The sequence below is a fragment of the Solea senegalensis genome, linkage group LG20 (genome assembly GCF_019176455.1).
Source record: "Solea senegalensis isolate Sse05_10M linkage group LG20, IFAPA_SoseM_1, whole genome shotgun sequence".
NCBI classification, from domain to species: Eukaryota; Metazoa; Chordata; class Actinopteri; order Pleuronectiformes; family Soleidae; genus Solea; species Solea senegalensis.
This window is the reverse complement of record NC_058039.1, coordinates 6227266-6247437: the sequence shown is the minus strand read 5'-3', so window position 1 is coordinate 6247437 and position 20172 is coordinate 6227266. Positions and strand designations below refer to the sequence as shown.

Here is a 20172-nt window from a genome sequence, read left to right as displayed (position 1 = left end):
AGAGAGCAGCAGTAAAATTGTAGCTCAGCTCAGACTCATGACCTAACTTCTGGACAGTTTTAGGAATGTTCATCAAAAGATTTTATATATACACTCTTTATATACTCTATGTACAATAGCATGTCATAATATTCAATCAAGTCAAACTAACATTATTTTTGAAAAAGTAAAAGGATAGATGTTTGATAAATGAATCCTGCCTTCCTTTTAGGTATATGTCATTTAATATATCCTAAGGAAATGGTTGGAATAATTCAGTAATTAATCTGGTAACACAAACAATAGCTCATTGCTGGTTGCAGACCCAGTGTTTGTAAATGACTGATCTTAATAATCATTTTGAAAGATTTGTCTAATATGGTTATTTATCCATTCAAATGATTATCCATGGTCAAATTAATTAGATTATTATTAGATATTATGTAGAATAAACCTTCTCAATTTTAAAAGCCCCTTCATGACTGAGAGGAATCTGATACTGGACTTCTCCTCTGGTAAATGTAGCAATGACGTTCTGTCACAGGTAGGGGGCGGCAAAGCACTAAAGCCACGCTTCTTCTGCCGGAAAACGAAGAAGGAACAGATGGATGAGTTTTATTGTGGAAACCCAACCGGAAAGGGAATGTTTAATGTAATGGTTTTCTGACTTAACAACAACAGACGAGAGTCAGTCGGGGAAATGCACCCAGGCTGTCCTGCGAAGTTCCGTACCGAACATTTTCGACTGACGACTGACTAAGAAATGGACACGGCGGTGTATCCATCTGTGGTGAAGTAAAGTAAACGCCAAGTCCCTAAGTGAAGGTGAGAGCCTGTTAAAGAACGACATTTATGTTCGGAAGTAGCCCTCGTTTGGTTAATATGGAACAGATCAGAACTTCCTTTGACGGGCTGACGAGAGGCTAGCGGTTTTTAGCCTTGTTAGCTTGTAAATTCGTGTTAAACTCAAGAACGGCAGAAATGTTTTGTTTTGGACATCGAATACTTAGGCATGGCAGCGAAGGTGGACTTAGACGAACGGTGTTGCCGATTTAACTTTGAACTCGACGGGATAATAACACAACTAAGCTGCTCAGCAAGTCTCGGGATTGTCAAAGTTAGTCGCTAGCTTCCTGCTAGTCAAATCTGATTTCGTTTGCCAGTAAGTCAAGAAAGGTCAGCCAGGTAAACACATCCGATGTTAAACTGTGTCGAGCATCAAATTAAGTGCGGTGTCATTTAGCAAGTTGTAAATATGTTGAAACAGAAACAGTGGATAGCACTTTCATTTTCCATTTTCCAGTCCATGCTCTACTTTCCTCTCATGAATTATTTTAATTTTGTCTTTACGCGTTAAATAAGTAATTCTTGGGTTTGTTGTTTTGTAGATTGTGTGGTCGTTTACAATCAAGGTTTAGGGTTCACAAAATCCAATTAACTTAAGTAACATTTACACAAGAAGTCTCCTACTTTGTTGTTTGTAAATAGAGAGAGGTTATAGTTGCTTACAGATAATATTTGCACTTAGTCATTACAGCTTCTTCTCAAGTACATTATATGTGTGTTTTTGGCCTCCTAAATAGGTTAATATTACTCAAAGGGAAACAAGAGAAGGAGCGAATTATTTCTCATTTTCGGTTTGTTTCATTTGCCATATTTGTCATAACAGCAATAGTATCTCTTTAAAAAAGTAACCCAATATTGTACATTAACAGATAGGTAATGTTTCAGCCTATATTTTGACAGTAAGCGCCATTTAACTTCATTGATAAGATAATTTTATTTAAAAATAATTTGCCATAGTATGAGTTAGTGAGTGGAAATGATCACCAACAATGTTTTGTTTTTTTCTGTTGTCATTTCACAGCGTTGTCCACAATGTTTTACCAGGTAGATATCATATCAATCAGACACAGTCCATCTGTACTGTGTAACTTTTATGGCAAAATAATCCAAGTCATTGTCATTGGAGTTTTCTGTCAATGAATCACAGTGTTTTGCTTATTACTTTTCAGTGAAATAATATCAGTCTCACACTTACTGCCATACCCATACCTGCATATGAGCACCTTACTTTTCAGACCACGGTGATTTTATTTAATTGGATCACCTTCACCACCCACAGCAGTTGTTAGGGGGACTTGTTTCATACTTAATAGCAATAATTATTTTCTGCTCAGCCAGTAGATACACAGTCACTGTTACAAAGTCACAGTTCTGATTAAAATGAGATTGTGGAATGAGTGATGGATTGTGCTCTTTTGTCGAAAAGTATTTCAGGATTCCACTAAGGGGAATTCATGTTGTTGTGTCAATTCAATATACCAGCAGACATGTTTTTGATGTTATCCTAAATCTTTCATATTAAGCTGTATCTGTATAATCCAGGATCCAACATCCCTCCATCATTGATGTCATTGTGTCACTGGCTGACAGCCGGATAGCCATCTGTGATACAAACACACAAGACGTGTATGCTCTGAATCCAAGCAAACATTTGCACTTTTGCATGTCAATAATAATAATAATCAATAAGCAAGGGATGATTCTAGATGTTGGCGTTTTCAATAAGATACAGAAATTGTGCACTAGGGACAAATACACTATAATGTAATTTTTGACTGTAAAAAAGTGAGACAGTACAGCCTCTTGTGGAACTAGAACACTGAAGGGAGGGACTACGGCTGCATTTACACTGCATGGTGCATGTGACCAAATTCTGATCTTTTCCTCCCATGTGGCACACATTGGATATGACCCAAGAAGGTGTAAACAGTCCAAAAGCACATGGGTTCGGTTATCAGCAGATTGGTTCCAGGCCTCATTCATATGTGGAAATAAAGCCGATATGAATCAGATCAGATATTCCAGTGTCAATGCCATGCACATAGAGATGCAAACACATGTGGATACTATCCCTGATCACATGTGGACACTATGCCTGTAACCCACAGGGTGGGTTTTGCTACTGAACTTCTCAAGTCTAACTGGGGTAAATGCAGATTTCAGATTTTGAAAGACATTGTTAACAAGTCGTCAAACAGCAGCATGTCTCTGGCATCAAGACCTGCAGTGTAAATGCAGCAGACATATATATAATAGACAATAACTAGTAGAGTTTGCAACAAGCAGACACTATTCTGCATGAATTGTTTGTTACCTGCATGGTTCAGTCATAGATCGGTAGCTATAAGGATGCACCGCAGGGACGTCATGTGTGGAAAAGTAATCAGTGATAAACTTGTTTCCATTCTTGGCATTTTACAAGAAAAAACACATCTGGTCAATTTAAATTTAGCATCTATGTAGCACCAGATTAAATGCATGATTGATTGAATAGTTAGTTATATAGTCAGTGGTTGCTTGGACCCTATGAAACGTTGATAATGTACCGTAGATAACCCTAGTGGACCACCAGTTGAATACCAGATATTCTGAGGAAAGCAGCACCTCTTTTGCTAGATCATTCCAGAAGTCAGTCAATATTTGCTTGAGAATCCAGCCATTATTGTGACTCCCTGTGCATTTGGCCTGGACATTCTTCATCTTGTTTAAGTCTCTGGAAGAAAGCATGAACTCATTGGTGGTGCAGAACATTTGATTCCAATTGGAGCACAATTAACCTGTCTTCACTCTGAGATGACTTAGTGACCCAGAAATACCTTTCAATACAGGAATATTATTAAAATAACAGCAAATCTTCATAACATTATTGCATGCATTACTGCCTGCTGCTGTTGCATCTTGCTGATTTCAAAACAACCTTTAGACTCAGAATAAATCATCAGCGATGATCATTATTTCCTTTATGATCTTCATCTAAACCCCTCTGTGTTGTGTGTGTGTGTGTGTGTGTGTGTGTATATATTTATATATATGTATATATTCCTTCGTTACGGGCAAATAGTATCTGTATTTGATCTTCCTTACTCAAAGAGGAGTCATTGGAACTTTTTTTTTTCCCTTTTTGCACCTCATGTGCCAATTGCTTTTTTAGAAAAAACAACAACTTTTTTCTACTGGAAAAATATAGCCACATTGTCATTGCATCCCTCAACGCATCCTTACTTTTAGCGACGCTGACATTTGAATAAAACTGTCGCCTGATCACAGTGTACCAGATACAGTGGAAAAGTACCCTCCCCTCATGGTTCTCAATCAGACTGTTTAGTAAATAGTGCCCAAAAGCAGCCTCAGAGGCATCCATTACAGTCCCTCCTGTCCTCACTCTCTGTTAAACATCCAACATTATTATTATACTTTGGCTAACAGAAAGTAGACTAAATAGAGATTCATTAAGCGACTCATTTGTTTTGATGTTTGGCTGACAGAAAGTTGGCCTTTGTCCGACGAGTACTGAACGGTCTAACAATAACTTCATAACTTTTCCCCCAATGTGAATATTATTCATAGGAATGGTACTTAAGGCTGGATTAACAAACACAAATAAACATAAAAGTTGTGTGAAAAATGTATGGTTCAGGGTCCTGTCTGTGGGTTGTTTCATGTATTATAATGTAATAACTGAATGCATTGTCATAGTCAGGAAGTTGGTCCTCCAGCTGGAATGTCACCGGAAATTAGTGTACGTGATGAACACTTTACAGAAGAACACATTCAGCAACTTGTCTCCAGTCGTGGGAAGCTGGTCCTTGTGTGTTTAATTTATTTGAGAGTAAGAGTTTGCATGGAGAGCAAAATAATTTACACTTTAACCTAAATTCAGACAGCAGCAACACAATACTACAAGTATCACTGTTCCCAATTAATAGGGGAAATGTTTTAGTTATAGTCCACTAGTACTTCCTATTGGCCAGTGTATTATTTCCAGTACTTCTTTAATGTCAATGTATGCCTCTATAATCATTACAAGCCAACCTATAATTTATAAAGCATATCAAGGCAGTAAGTTGGACTCCCATATACTCATTCTTGCTTGCAAGTAAATCAAGTTCATACAAGTAACCCAAGGTATGGTCTGATCAACCTAATCTAATAAAATGTATTTAGGCTGCAGCTGTGCGGCTGTGTAACACAGCTAACATGAATATTCATATTCATAATATTCAAGTCATATTCAATTTTTTTAGAGGGGCCATGTTCTTTTCATAGCTTATTAATCCTCTAAAAATGTATTAATTGTGCTTGCAAATCTGGGTCAGACATGCCTCAGTGCTGTCATAGTTCTGTAACATTTAGCCAAATTGCAGTTTGGTTGAGAAGCTAATTGTCTGTTTGTGAAATCACAGGCAATGGAAACCTGGATTCATTTGGTTTATTGCAGTGCAGGTGCCAATATGTTATTGCCCTGTGGTTTGTAGGGCTTTTCTTGTTAAAACCATTACCACAGAAACCATTACCCCAAGTGACACATTTTGTTGCTATTTTTTCCCAGTCCATCTTGACACATTGATTATAGTGTGACTTCCCAAAAAAAAGTAACTCTGTGAACTTGCATTGAACTTTTTCCAGTACAAAAACCACTGATTTTAAATCATATTGCTACGGTAATCATGATAATAACATCAAATGATGCAAATGCAAGTCTCTTTTTTTTGACTGCAGTTGACAGAAGGTTGAAAGCATTTATTCTGCAGCAGTACGCTTCCTGCCCTGGGGTTGTCTCAGTAACTGGGACGACATACCAGTATGTGAGTGGCCACAGTCACATGGAAAGTCCCACTCACTCAGTACAGTGCCAAGGCAGGCTTTTCCTATTTAATTAGTCGTCAGGAGTGTAATTTCACATTGGCTAGTGGGTTGCTTGGAATTTCTGCTCTGTCTTGTTAAAGTTTCCTCTTGCACTCATGGTTTGATGGGTTGACCCAGTACATAATGCTTTGTTATGATGTGGAATTATAGTGTTAGGAGTAGGACATTGCTTCATGCCTCAGCAGTGGAAAGCATATTCTTGTTCTTTTGATCCATGATAGCACAGAGCCAGGATACTCCAGAGTAGTTTTTGAAGTCATCTTCTAAAAATGATCACACCCGATAAATGGAAACTCCATGTTATAGACTGTTGTTTGTACTGGTTTAATGGCCTGTTATCTCCAAAATGAGCATTGCCGGTCCACTGGCATTAGTAGGGGTTTCCCACTAACAGATCCAGGAACTTTAATTTCCTGAGAAATAACAGCCATTGAATTTCCCAGGGGTAAAGTTCCTCTGGTGATTTGTGTTTCAAAGTCAAAGCTGTGAGACTATTAAGATGCTTTTTTGGGGATAACAATTGCTGCAATAAAAATGCAGCAATTGCCTTTTACATAATTTGTGTGTGAATGGATAACAAAACCTTACCGGTCATAAGATTTCTTGCTCCCCTTTCCCCCATTTTCATTGGTAAATCTACAAGCAAAACAAAGTGTGTGCAGGGTTGAGTCATTTAAATTGTATAATGTATAATAGTGTGAAGAGTAATCCCTAGTGCCTTTTAGTGAATGTTAGAGACAGAATGTTTATGAACCTTCAGAAAGAAGTACCTCTCGATTCCAGGGTTTCGTTTTGGGGAAATTGATTAAGACCCTGATTCCTCTGGTGTAAACCAATATAGGAACTGAGTTCTTCAAAATGTTTCTGCACATCAGGAAGATCCACCTATTGTATGTTTATTATTTTTCCAACTCATTTGTCCCTAGTACACAGTTGACTATACATTGAGCAACAAGACCACATCTTTTTTTTTGTTACACACTCACTGAAGACACATGTGTTGAAGATAAGTATATGAGACGAGAGTTCTGAAAATCAGTATATATTTCTGGAATATATCAAGCAGAAGCCAGATAATGTCAGTGGGTACTTTTTTCTTGCTATTGTACAGGGACACTCCATGTTATCAATAGAGTTTAGTTTGAAAACAAATATTTTCTGGGATGGTAAACTTCACACACTATTAATTCTATTAATTTCTTGCAAAATGTAGATTATTGTATGTAGCAGAGGCAGGGTGTTATATTTAGACCTTATCTCAAATCTGTCTGTTCAGATGGATTGCTGTTTACAAGACCTCTCAAATGCACATTGAGCTACCACTTGCAATACAACTCTGAGGAGACTAACTGCTCATACAAGATGCAAGATCAGAGTATAAATTTACTCATAGTGCAGGTTAGAGCCTGGACGCACATCCCAGGACACTTGTGAATGTGGGCATTGTTGATATGCTTGGGTGCATATTTCTGGTTGATGTAAACATGTGGTCAAATTGAAAAGGATGCATTTCATTGGAGAATAAATCCTATGTATAGTTTTGGATGACATGGAGGAGGAAGTACAGTCAGCATCTAAATGTTCCCACTGACATTTCCTTGTGTACAGAGGCACTTTGTTATTGTATGGCTTAATCCGGCCATTGATTTTTAAACACGTATTCTGTGTTTGGGTTGGATTAACATTTCTCAGCTGAGTCTGTGTCACCCGTTGAAGTCGTCATGTGTCCAGCATGTTTGTTTCCTCTGCATCTGGAATCTCTCTTTTTGCCCTATAAAGTATGAGCTTTAGGGGTTTTTAAAACATCCACAAAAACTCGCCACAGTTCATTTGTGTTATTAGCTACTGAGACTGGCTAGTAATTCTACTGAAGAATTAAACAAATTATATTTAGATGCGGAATGTTGTTTCATTGTGTTCCTTTTTGATTTGTAGTGTGACTTCAGCAATCTTTTTTTTTTTTTTAAGAATTTTATCTCTTGAGTTTCCAGTTTCCTCACAGATGTTATCCTTAAGTTGTTCACACTAATATATGAACATGTGGGAGCACCCCCTGCTAGGTGTGGCTACACAGCTTTGGCCTCATCTGAAATCTTTGGTGGAAAAACACCAGATTTTATTTTGTTTTGCCTACACTTGACTAATGCATACTCTTGGGAAAGCATGCAATTGTTTATGTAAGCAGACTAAGCAAACAGAAGACACGCCTGGAAAAAAAATGTCTGCAGTCTGCCAGAAAATGAGTAATTATCAAAAGGATGGTCTTTTCTTCACACAAACCACTGAAGCATCCCACAATTATTTTTTTCTTATCTTCACTGTCATATCCAGAGTAGATTGTTTGTTTTTACAGTACAGCAGTTGTTACTGCTGGACATGTAATGAATGCATTCAGCTGTGGCTAGTCTTTTATGTTGTTTTTCATGTGTTTCTTTCAGGTGTCCTGTGAATGAGCATATCTCTGCCTCAACAAAACCCCTTCATCACTGTGATTCAAACCCAGGACAGACCACACAGCTGACTTCAAGAAACATCCCATATCAGCCATAAGCCACTATGTCATAGCTACCAGTAGCTTAGCTCCCTCCCCTGTTCACCCATTCCCTTATACCCCAGTCCTCCCACCTTCCCCTCTGCTTTCCCTCATTTTGTCTCCTGATGTTTTAACTTCTGTTAGTCACCAGCAGCGCCCCCTCTAGCATGATGAGCAGCCTGCACCAGCAACATCATGGCAGCACAGGCTCAGAGCGAGATCTTCACTCCGCTGCCTCTACTGTCAGCCTCCCTTCAGTTAGAAAGAACCCCAAAAGGCGCCGTCTGTCCCTCCACTCACTGTTTGGTCGGCGGTGCCGACCCGACCGTGACCCCAAACGCAAATCCAGGCCTCTGCAGGCTGGAGCTGGCTTGGAAGGCATCGCCACCCCCGAAACTGGACAGACAGAAACTTTCCAAGATAAAACCTCTGCCCACTCAGCACCAGGCTTAGTGTCATCTTCATCAGTGTCAGGGTCTTCATCAGAGTTCCTGGAGTGCCCTTTGTGTTTAATGCGCCATGCACGTGACTGCTTCCCAGACATCATGACCTGTCACCACCGCTCCTGCGGAGATTGCCTTCGACAGTATCTCCGCATCGAGATCTCCGAGTCTCGTGTCAACATCAGCTGCCCAGAGTGTTCAGAGCGCTTTAACCCACATGACATCCGGATGATCCTGGGGGACCGAGCACTCATGGAAAAGTATGAGGAGTTTATGCTGAGGCGGTGGCTGGTGGCTGAACCTGACTGCCGCTGGTGTCCTGCCCCAGATTGTGGGTAAGAAATACAGCTTCAGGACTATATATAAATAAACTGCTACCCACTCTTTACATAAAAATAAAAGACCACATGAATCAAGGTGAAAGCTTTCTGGATTTTTATATATGGCCTTAGTAGTTCACGCTGACATGATGACTTAAAAAGGCATTTAGTCTACTTGACAAACTTTAGCAGTCAAATAAGTATATTAATCTATTTCAGCCAGTCAGTTAAAAATCGTTTCAGGTCTGAAATTACTTCCACAAAGACGTCAAATTTCATCACTTCTCTGTCAGTTACCTAAGATGTGCTTGATGTTCTCTTCTGTCATAATCAATGCGAGTCCCAGAAAAAAACCCAGTCTGCAGCTACATCAAGGAAAATCAAAGGCTTCAATCTGTCTTTTTGAAGTTCACCCCAGCTTTTGCATCTATTCTGTGTTATAAATAACCTGCAGCTGTAAGACCTGTTTATTCCCTAGGCCTGACGAGTCAGACAAAAAAAGTAGATGTGAGTGATGATGTGTCATCACACTGCATCTGTCATTTTTGTGATGTCAGAGGCTGTAGTTGATATACACATCTTAAAATAAATGAGTATATTTAACAGTGCTCAAACATAGTACTTAAACAAGTACTATTAATTATTATTAGTATCATGGTTATTATTGTTAATCATAATCATAATAATGCATAAAAAAGTAAAGATGGATTAAAAAACAAAAATGATGTAAATCAACTTGCAGCTACACAAACAATGCAGGACAAGGCGATGGTGTAAAGCTGCTCGGTCTGTGGCTTTTTGTCACACAGAAAGTGGCTATGTAAAAAACAGCTATGTATACTCACTGTAAGGCTCTTGCTGTTTATTTTTTACAATGGCGGGTTTGATTCTTGTGTTAGACGTCATGCTCATGACTCCAGTGGTCGGCAGTCTGTTGATGTCACATTTTAGTATTGGCTACCAAAGAGTCAAGCCGAGCCGAGTAGTGCTAGAACTGTATGTTGAAAAAGCACCATAAGTGTTTCTGGTTTCTGTCTTTCACATGGAGGTGATAGTGTATGTGAGGGTCAGATCAGGGTTGAGTATGTTTGGTGCTGATAGGCATTCAACAGATTGCTCACAGGCAAACATTACTTTTCCCTGCTTGGTAGGTCACCCTGCTTCATATGTTGCAATGACCTTAAGTGCTGTCCTCATTCAAATGATCAGAGAACATTTTCGTTTATCTGCACTGGATATTGCTGCAGTGTTTGTTTTCATCCTCTCATTGAAACAGGAAGTTTGTGATGTATTGTTGAGGAACATGTTAAAATGTGTTTTCACCACTGGCTCTTCAACTTTAATTGTTGTTGTCATTTGGCAGCAATTATAGAGATACCTTGCCCTCGCATTTAATAACACAGCGTCACCTCAACATAGTGATACCATGGGGTGATGTGCTTGTCTGTGTGTTTGTCACACATCTGTTACATCATGTTTTTTGTCACAAAGTTATGTTATTAACAGTCTAGCCATTTTTCAGTAGAATTTTGAGAGACAGAGAGCCCACTGTGCTTTTTCACATGGCATAAGTTTTACATACACAAAAAGCCTGTATAATGCACTAAAGAAAATTTAAAAAAAAAAGCATATTAAGTCTCCCTTTTAAAGAAAACTAAATGTGTATTAATAGAGTTTGGGCTCTGTAGTCCATGTTCCCATTAATTAAGTTTTGAGTGATTGCTGTTTTCACCCTTCACTCTTCTCTCATGGCTTTGTTTCACCAACACTGCTGACCCTGTCTGTCAGAATAATGACTCTTTCATGAGCTTGGTCCAGCTCCTCTTGCTCTGTTCCTCCCAACAGTTCAGTTCTGGCTCACTGCCACTCTCTACTATTTAATGCTCTCACTGTTGATTCCTGTGTAATTGCACACAAGTTATTGGGATTTGTTGTTCTACTCTGTATTTAACAATCCTCTTCAGCATAAATCATAAATCCAGGCTTGGCTTTCAATATTTGATTCAACTAAATATTGTAAATATTATATAAAATAAACGGGAATGGCATGGACCCTGAATTAAATTTTGCACAACCTCTGTAATAGCCAGTGATTCTTCTGCATCTGTCAACAGGTAGTGCGGCCCAGTCTTCTTGAGTAGCGCTCAAGTTTGAACACACTGTATTTTTCAGGTCGTTCCCATAGATGTTGAATGTAGTATGATTTGGGCTGACGTGGATTTAAGGGTTCTACAAGTTTTCTTGTAGTTGAACTCGTTTCTATTTGATTGAATACTTAATGTGTTTGCGTGTGTGTGTCTGTGTCAGTCAGTCATCATCTAACCGCTTTATCCTCCACCAGAGGGTCGCGGGGGGTGCTGTGCCAATCTCAGCTACATCGGGCTATAGGCGGGGTACACCCTGGACAGTTCGCCAGTCCATCTCAGGGCCACACACAGATAGAGACAAACAACCATTCACTCTCACACTCACTCCTATGGTCAATTTAGGGTGTCCAATTTACCTAATCCCCACATTGCATGTTTTTGGACTGTGGGAGGAAGCCGGAGAACCCGGAGAGAACCCACGCACACACGGGGAGAACATGCAAACTCCATGCAGAAAGGCCTTTATTCCAACCCGGGTCTTCTCGTGTGGCCCACTTAGTCAGCTATGTTACATATATTAGACTGGTAGTCCTCACAGAGACCAAGACCTGGTCCTAATATGGCAAAATCTAATTTCTGAATAACTGTTTAAGGTTAGGGCTATGATATGAACTGTGGTTAGGTTAAGGTTTGGATAGTTATATAATAGTTATTTACTAGTTATGGTTAAGGTTAGATATAAGGCTTTGTTTATGCTGTCTAACTCAATGGAAGTCAATACAGTGTCCTGTGAAGAATAGGTATGCGTGTGTGTGAGCTGATGTCATCATCACTGCTGCTGACTTGTCTTCTTTTCCGTGGAGTTTGTGCTGAGCTCATTGAACACCCCTGCCCTGCTATAGAAAATTAATTAACTTCTGAATTTATCTGGATTTATGTAGATTTTGAGTGGTTCAACTGAGTCATTCATACAGACTCTCACACCAGGCATTCATGCTTATGCATAGAAGGAAGTTCCACTGTAGATCCAATCGTCCAGGTGATTTGTTAGTTGCTGTTTGTTTTTTGTCTTATTGCACGTTCCCATAATAACCCTGCTATGGGAGCATGAATCTCAGGGTTTAGTCAAGGTTGTCATACATATTTGATTAATGGCTTCTCAGGTTCTCTACAGTCCTTTCAATGGTGTAAGCGGGACTCAAGTATGTGAGGAGCAACAAAATATAAACAGGAGCCACATTCACTACTAAAAATAGGATTGCTTATTGGAATCACTAATTGTGTTGAGTTATAATTAAGAACATTTGTAACAATAAATTGCTGTTTTTGTTGATTAACAGTTAGATTTTCCTACTTAATAATAAAACCGTTGTCGGAATAAACCCTGTCCTGCGATTGGTGTACAATAATATTGCTTAAACTGACTGTAATGATTGATGAGGGACACCATTGTGACATGCAGCAGCTGGCAGAACTGATTGTTCCAGTATTGATTTATAATTGTAACAGAGCTCTTTGGTGGAAAGTCTAACATCTAATTTCTTGTGTTTATGTAATAGACACATTCCTGGAGATGGAAACAGCATGAATATATACCGTGAAATTATGTATTTACACATTTTACCCACCACCCATTTTAATTTTCCGTATACTCTTAGTTGTGCTGACCCCTAGTGCACCCATGCACTCTCACCAGCAACTACTAAAACCAGTTTGTCTCTGTTTTATTTCTCTCTCAGTTATGCAGTCATTGCATTCGGCTGCGCCAGCTGCCCAAAGATCACATGTGGACGTGACGGCTGTGGGACAGAGTTCTGCTACCACTGCAAACAGCTGTGGCATCCCAACCAGACGTGTGACACAGCACGACAACAAAGGGCCCAGAACCTCCAGCTGCGGAGCTTCAGGTCCTCCTCCCTCAGTTACAGCCAAGAGAGTGGAGCCGCAGGTAATTAATTACTAACTAAAGCCTTAATGCTGATGCCCATAGGCTAATTATCCCAGTTTTTACGCTATTGAAGACGTGAAAAAATACTCACAGTGTACCAACATACCTACCACACACCATATGTGCAGATGATTTCACTTAAAAGGCTTCTCTGACTCACTAGGTGATGACATCAAGCCATGTCCTCGGTGCTCGGCCTACATCATTAAGATGAACGATGGGAGCTGTAATCACATGACTTGTGCTGTCTGTGGCTGTGAGTTCTGCTGGCTCTGCATGAAGGAGATCTCTGACCTGCACTATCTGAGGTGAGACAAACAAGAAAAATTTAACCCAAGATCAAAAATGGAGAAAAGAATAGTAGTGCAGAGGAGCAGTTTTGTATGTGTATTTACGTCTTCTTTGAGTGTCAAAGTCTACGATTGACTTTGAAAATAGTATTTTAACACAATAATCTAAATGCAGATGCCTCTTACCAGCCATTTCCACGGCTTTTAACTGGGAAGTGTTTTGTTTTGCTTTTGTTTTAGCACATTTTTGTTTCATTAACACTAATATCAAGCATTTGCTCACACACACATTTTCCTCTCAGTCCGTCAGGCTGCACCTTCTGGGGTAAGAAGCCCTGGAGCAGAAAGAAGAAGATTCTCTGGCAACTTGGCACACTGGTGGGAGCCCCTGTGGGCATCGCCCTCATCGCAGGCATCGCCATCCCCGCAATGATAATTGGTATTCCAGTCTACGTGGGAAGAAAGGTGAGTGCTACCACCAGGAAGCTGAGTAATATTATGGATAACTAACTATTTATTCAGACAAAGGGAAACATAAAGTGATTGTGACCAGACATTTATGAAATTATCTAAACTAAATGTGAAAAGTGCTTGTCAAGTGCTTGTCAAAATTACAATGTTGAAGCAGAAGAATGTGTCTGTTATACATAGAACCTCATATTCTTGTTTTATTATTTATTTGGAAACGTTAAGTTGGACCAGTGATTCCCAAAGTGTGGGTCACACCCCCTAGTGGTCTTTGACAGTGCTGCAGGTGGGCAGTGAAAGGTTATTAAACAGAAATAAATATGTGTTTTTAATTTTCCTGTGTTTTATTATTAAAGTTGCTGTAAAATATGTACGATAGATTTATAAGGAATATTTATAAGGAATAAAACAAAGCCATGGCGTGTAAATTATCTGTTATATTTCTGACATTGTGACATTTTATGTGTATCCACTATCAACTGTAGCATATATTGTAGGCCTAACATTTCCGTGCAGGAAGATGCAGGAAGATTTAGAACTACCTCAGTTGTAATCAGTAGACTTAATCCATTTTATTGATTCAATCACTTTTACAATGTGTAATAGACAGACTGGATTGTTTGTAGTTTCATAGTCACATCTGCTCATATTGTGATTTAATCTCTAAAGATAAAAGACCACATTTTGTCCCTCAGATCCATAACCGCTACGAGGGCAAGGACATCTCTAAACACAAGAGGAACTTGGTCATAGCTGGTGGTGTGACACTGTCTGTGATCGTGTCGCCTGTGGTTGCTGCGGTCACTGTTGGTAAGTAGGAGCTGTTTTTTGTTTTTTTGTTTTTTTCCTTCTTGTCTTTCTCCGTGGCACCATCTGTTCCTTAACTACATTTGAATTATTCACAAGGTTTTGTTTTCTCTGCGGGTCGTTAGTAGAACGCGAAGCATGTGTTCCAGCATCATATGAGGTTTGAAAAGTGTCCCAAAGCATTCGTCACACTTCATGTCAACAGAGATGTTCTGCTACTTTTTTGCTTTTGGAGAAGAATTTGTTATACGTCGTGTTTGGCATTTACCCCTGACCCACAATGTGTTTCTAAGTGTGTGTTTACATTGTGTTGTTTAGGCATCGGTGTTCCCATCATGCTGGCTTATGTCTATGGAGTCGTCCCAATTTCACTGTGCCGGAGCGGTGGCTGTGGAGTGTCAGCTGGCAACGGCAAAGGGGTGCGAATAGAATTCGATGATGAAAATGACAACATAGGCAGTGGGGCTGCAGCCACAGGTAAGTGGAACTGAAATTGGAAAATAAAGAATCCTGCATTTTCATAGACAAAAACGGTGTTTTTTCAAATGTGATACAATGATGTGAAAGGGTATTACCACACAGGAACGTTAGTATTATTTGCTTATTTTGCGAGTGTTATTGTACACTTAACCTTTTCATCAATGTGTAACATAAAACCAGAGAATCTGGAATACACCTGCAATTTGTAACAACCATGGCACAAGAGGTTTGGTATGTGTTTGCACTGATTTGCCAACCCTGCTTGGCATGTTGAGTTACATGTGAAACTCTTGGCACCTGTTGTGTGTACACTGCAAATTATTCATAGCCCATGAAATAACACAACATTTGACAGGAGACTTGGATAAGTGTGTGAGTTGTATGATGGTGTGAAATGTCTGGTGCACATTCGGGGTTGTTTGTCACTGTCAGCCTGACTGTTGAGTGAAGTTGTCTTGCTTGTCAGGGAGGTTCTGAAGGGAAGAGACTGTGTCTCGCACCCTCTGTCAACATGGAATGTTATTTGTGACTCCATGTGACAGTGGGGAATCTGGCCTTTCCAGGAACATAAGGTGTGAGACAGAGTGGCTTTTGTTAACACCTTAGAACATGTCAACATGTTCGCTTCACAATACGTAATATGTTTACGGGGGGGGGGAGTCAGTGAAGTTGTTTGTAGAAGTCAAAGAGATGAACTCAGGGTTTTCATGAGGGCTTTGGGTTTCAACTGTGACGTTATTTCAAAAATAAAATCCCTGTTGCCTCCTGTCTCCATAGACACGACGTCTGTAGCAGAAACACGGCTTAACAATCCCAGCCTAGGCGATGGCGCAAGTGTCGGTGGTCTGACGGGCCTGAGTCTCAGTGTCAGCGGGAGCCACATGGAGCGTTGTGGCATGTCGTCCACTCAGAGGGACAATATGAGTGACAACGCCAGCACCACAGCCCTTGCCGGAACCAGCATCACCGGCAGCCTGTCAGGCAGCTGCTACAACAGGTAACTTGACCTGATAGTTTCTGCTCAGTTCTCGTCACTATGTTTTCAGCCAGGTTTGTCTGTCACTCTGTTTAGGAGCAGCATAACTCCATGCTTTTGTTGATATTTGATATGTTATCATGGTTACATTCTAACAACTGTTCATTTCATCCAGGATGGAAGTGCAGGCCGATGTCCAGAAGGAGCGCTGCAGTCTGAGTGGAGAGTCGGCCACTGTCAGTCTCGGGACAGTCAGTGACAACGCAAGTACGAAAGCTATGGCAGGATCCATCCTCAGTGCCTACATGCCTCTGGAAAGGTAAACAGTCACAACATACTCATCCTACAAGCAGTAAAAATGTATGACATGATTGTTTTGCAATTAACAGTATGTGTGTAAAAATGTATGTAATTACACATGTCCATGCTTTTGTTAAATTCATTACTTGTTATTTTGCAGAGACAACAGTCTGGAGGTTCAGGCAGATGTCGAGTCCAAACAGGAGAAGGTGAGACACTCCAGTGTCAGTAGCAGCCTGGATGAAGCGAGCTGTAGCAGCAGCACTGCTGGCCTTAAAGGAGCCAGCGGTGGCTCATGCCCGTCTAACTGTAGCTGTATGCAACATGACAGTCATGGCTGCCCCTCATCTTCCTGGTCAAAGCAATCCTCCCCCTCGAGTGGCAAAAAGAGCAAAGGAAAGCTTTGGAAAACAGCTAGTGGCTGCAAAGTTGAAACAAAAGTGAATGAAACACAAGGAGATATGGATACTCAGCTCCTGGAGCAGCGCAGCACAAACTCCTCTGAGTTTGATTCACCGTCCCTGAGCGGCAGCCTGCCCTCTGTGGCCGACTCCCACTGCAGCCACATCTCCTCAGAGCTGAGCTGCTCCGACCCTGAAACCTCAAGACCAGCTCATCCGCCCTGCTCCGCCCCGATGGACTCCCTCAGTCATCGTGCAGCAACCGCCTTCAACGACATCATCGTCACACCCATGCCTGAGGTTGAAAATGACCGCCTGGAGCATAATCTATCACGGAGTAGCCATGTGGCCTTCACCCAGCATCTGCTGTCTGCATCTCCACCCGCTTCGCCTATAGAGGGAAGTAGTGGCATGTTTCTGTACATCAGTGAGGAGAATGTAGGTGAAGTGGTAGATTCAAAGCCAGAGGAGGATAAGAGCGTGAAAGAGAGCATCAGTAACGCTGCAGTAGAGCCTGTGAGCCTGACGAGGAAGCACTGTATACAAACAGATATATGAAGCAACACTTCAGTCCTCCTGCTGTTGGCCTTATCACCTAATTCCACTCTTAACTGAAGCAGTTGCTTTACCTGGTTGGTCATGTTTATTTTATTTTTATCCGCTGTGGAGGCAGGCATATTACGTGAATGTGAGACCGCAGAGTAACAAAGGGGTTCAAGTTGGAGAGCGATTTGTTAATAAAGAGAGTAGAAGCACAGAAAAGTCAAAGCAGGTGGTTCAATGTTGTAATTCAGTGGCACAAGGAGCAGATCTGTGACGTCTGCTGTTGAAGCCAGAGCAGCAAGATCTAAAGAAGGTAGAGCTGAACGCATGTGGACAAGTGTCGAGCAGGTTATCGGTATGATGAGAAAATTACAGAAGGCTGAATCCTGCTATTATGATGATCTACAAAGTCTGACCTTTTCGGTCTGTACTACTCAATGATTTTCTGAATCTAAACTCGAGCTAAGGCTGGGCTAAAAATCGCATCTTATTTTCAAACACTAAACTTGATTCACAACTTTGTATGCATTTTTAAACAAAGAAACAAAAAAGGTTTTTAAATGTCCCCTTGGTTTTAAAAAGCAGCCTACCGGCTGCCATTAGATGCAACATTTAAAAAAAAAAAAAAACATGCTACTGAGGAGACAGAGCCTTTATTTTAAAGGAACAAACTCTTTGCTGCCACCATGTTAGTCTCTCTGTGGAGATGAGCTGCAGTGATGCACCACTATGAGCTATAGAAGCCCAGCAGAAACAAACACCACTGCATAATCAAATAATAGCTGAAACGAAGTGGGACCAGTCAGCACAGCAGATTTTATTTTTCCATAATCATCTATAAAGTAAAGTAATTATCATTGCTTTTGTTTAAAATGTGACTGTTATTTTTGTGCTACGTTTGCTTATTTTTATTTTCCATTTTGGGAAAGATAGTTATAATGTTGAAGCCCAGTGTTGGGTCCAGACTCTTAAGTTAAATCTGGCGGGAGACTATGCCCCGCTTCACTTTTATTGTTTATTAAGCTCCTGTCTGCTGTGCTAAAAATGTATTTAAGGTTGCACCAAGGCAAGAAGCTCTATCTTTTAAAGTTTTTCTTTAATTTTTATTTTTTTTTGTATATAATTTAATGACGAGAGGAATACGACAGGTCCTGTAAATGCAAAAAAGTTTATTTCGGTCTTTTTTCCTTGGAAGTGTAGCATGACGTATACGTTACAGGGCTTGTCTTTAAAACTGGATTTACTGTCCAAACAATGTATTTGCAATACAGTAAAAAACACCTTAGCTTCACGATAAGAAGGGCTAATGTGTCCAATCAAGGAAATACGTCGACGTTGTTGTACAAATTAAACGTGGTGCAATGAAAAATTCCTCTTGTGTGTTGGAGCATATTTCAGCGGTTTAATAATCAGTAGTGAATGTACAGTATTAATGTCCCCTTTTTCTGATTCTCCCTTAGTTATGAACAAAATGTTATTCTTTCTGATTCTCAGCTTTGGGTGTAATGTAACCACACTGTGTTAAAGGTTGTTCCTTAAATCCTTGCAAGTGATTGATGCAAATGATTTTATATTTGTTGGACCCACAGTGCCTTTCGGAGGGGGAAATCCTTTGTATTGTGTTTATTTTCTCAATCTGTGTGTCTTCAAATGGATGAACACAACAATCGTAAGTGAATAATTTTATGCCTCATAAAAAAAATGTTTGAAGTGCATGAATCCTGATGTGGAGTTTCACCTTCCTTGTAGCATTTGATGGGACCTTAATGATTTCCTTGAAATCACACCTACAGTTCAGTAGGTAGATTAAAACTTCTATTTTAAAACTTGTGACCAAAGTGTTTTAGGGTGAAAGTCCTTTTTCATAGGAGCAATAATGTGAAAGATGTTTCTCTGAAGTAGCCAAAGTTTCAAAGATGTTAGAGTTCATTCAGCATGTGTTGATGATAAACCCCCGTTTTATCCAAAGTAGTTAGCATCATGAGTCTCTGTGCACTGGGAAACTAAAAGTACATCCAGTGTAGCAGAAGTGACATGATTAAAGTTTGCAGGATTAGCCCAACAAACTATAATCCTGTGAGTTTTATATTAATATCATTATTATTATTATTATTTGACGACCAGTGCCAGGTCTTTTTCTTTGTTTTTTGTTTTTTTTTAACTTGGGCAAAATTGGTTTATGATGGTTGGAGAGAAAATCTATATTTCTTAATTTGCTTTATAATTTGCATGTTAATGCATATCTTTAAACAATAAATTTCTCAATCAAGCCTTCTTGTCTGTTTATAATTGTGGAAAATGTATTGTTGTGATTGAACAACACTCAATAAAACAGCTCAGTTTAAGCATTTGTGTTTTAAGGAAACAATAACCTTCCTTATCCTTGGAGACCGGACTATTTAATCTTCCCAAATTCCAGTATCAATCATGACAAGAGCACTAATTTACATCCAAATCTGTATCACCTAATATAATTTTGAATGGGTAAACAAATAATTGTATTTATTAATGTCATGTTAAAATGTATACACACAAATCTTAACTTAAAAATAAAAAATCTGCAACCCATCTGAGGGTCCTGACCTAGTCTTTGGGAAAAAGTTTTTTTTTTTAGGAAGAAAGGCACATTAAAGCATTCACATTATAGTTTATTATTTACATTTGCATTCAAACTATTTACATACAGTACATGCTTTTACATTCAGAGAAGCGAGACGCTGTTCAAGCCTCGTGTCAAATGGTTTCACGTTGACGAGTCTTGTGTGTTTTTTTTATTTTAAAAGGGGAAAAACAAAGTTATGTACATGACGACACAAGTGAAATAACAGCCGTGGCACATTGTGCTATTCATACGTCTGCATGAGCTGACGGGTTGTTTCAAAAGC

The 20172-nt window shown here is 39.8% G+C and overlaps 1 protein-coding gene across 1 annotated transcript; it reads left to right on the top strand.

Moving 5' to 3' along the window:
• The first annotated feature begins 648 nt into the window (after window positions 1–648).
• LOC122786538 (E3 ubiquitin-protein ligase RNF19A-like) lies at window positions 649–19557 on the top strand. Its single transcript, XM_044052909.1, has 10 exons — window positions 649–804; window positions 8130–9002; window positions 12814–13022; window positions 13186–13330; window positions 13615–13777; window positions 14476–14590; window positions 14906–15064; window positions 15845–16064; window positions 16219–16362; window positions 16504–19557. The coding sequence occupies exons 2-10, from the start codon at window positions 8392–8394 to the stop codon at window positions 17300–17302; spliced, it is 2565 nt and encodes an 854-aa protein (XP_043908844.1). The 5' UTR covers window positions 649–804; window positions 8130–8391; the 3' UTR covers window positions 17303–19557.
• The last annotated feature ends 615 nt before the right edge of the window (window positions 19558–20172 follow it).

What these genes read in the sequence shown, in the direction of transcription:
- LOC122786538 (XM_044052909.1), top strand. Translation starts at nt 8,392, where the DNA reads ATGATGAGCAGCCTGCACCAGCAACATCATGGCAGCACAGGCTCAGAG. An exon ending in GGTTGCTGCGGTCACTGTTG is followed by an intron (nt 14,591 to 14,905) that starts GTAAGTAGGAGC and finishes TGTGTTGTTTAG; the next exon opens with GCATCGGTGTTCCCATCATG. An exon ending in TCAGGCAGCTGCTACAACAG is followed by an intron (nt 16,065 to 16,218) that starts GTAACTTGACCT and finishes CATTTCATCCAG; the next exon opens with GATGGAAGTGCAGGCCGATG.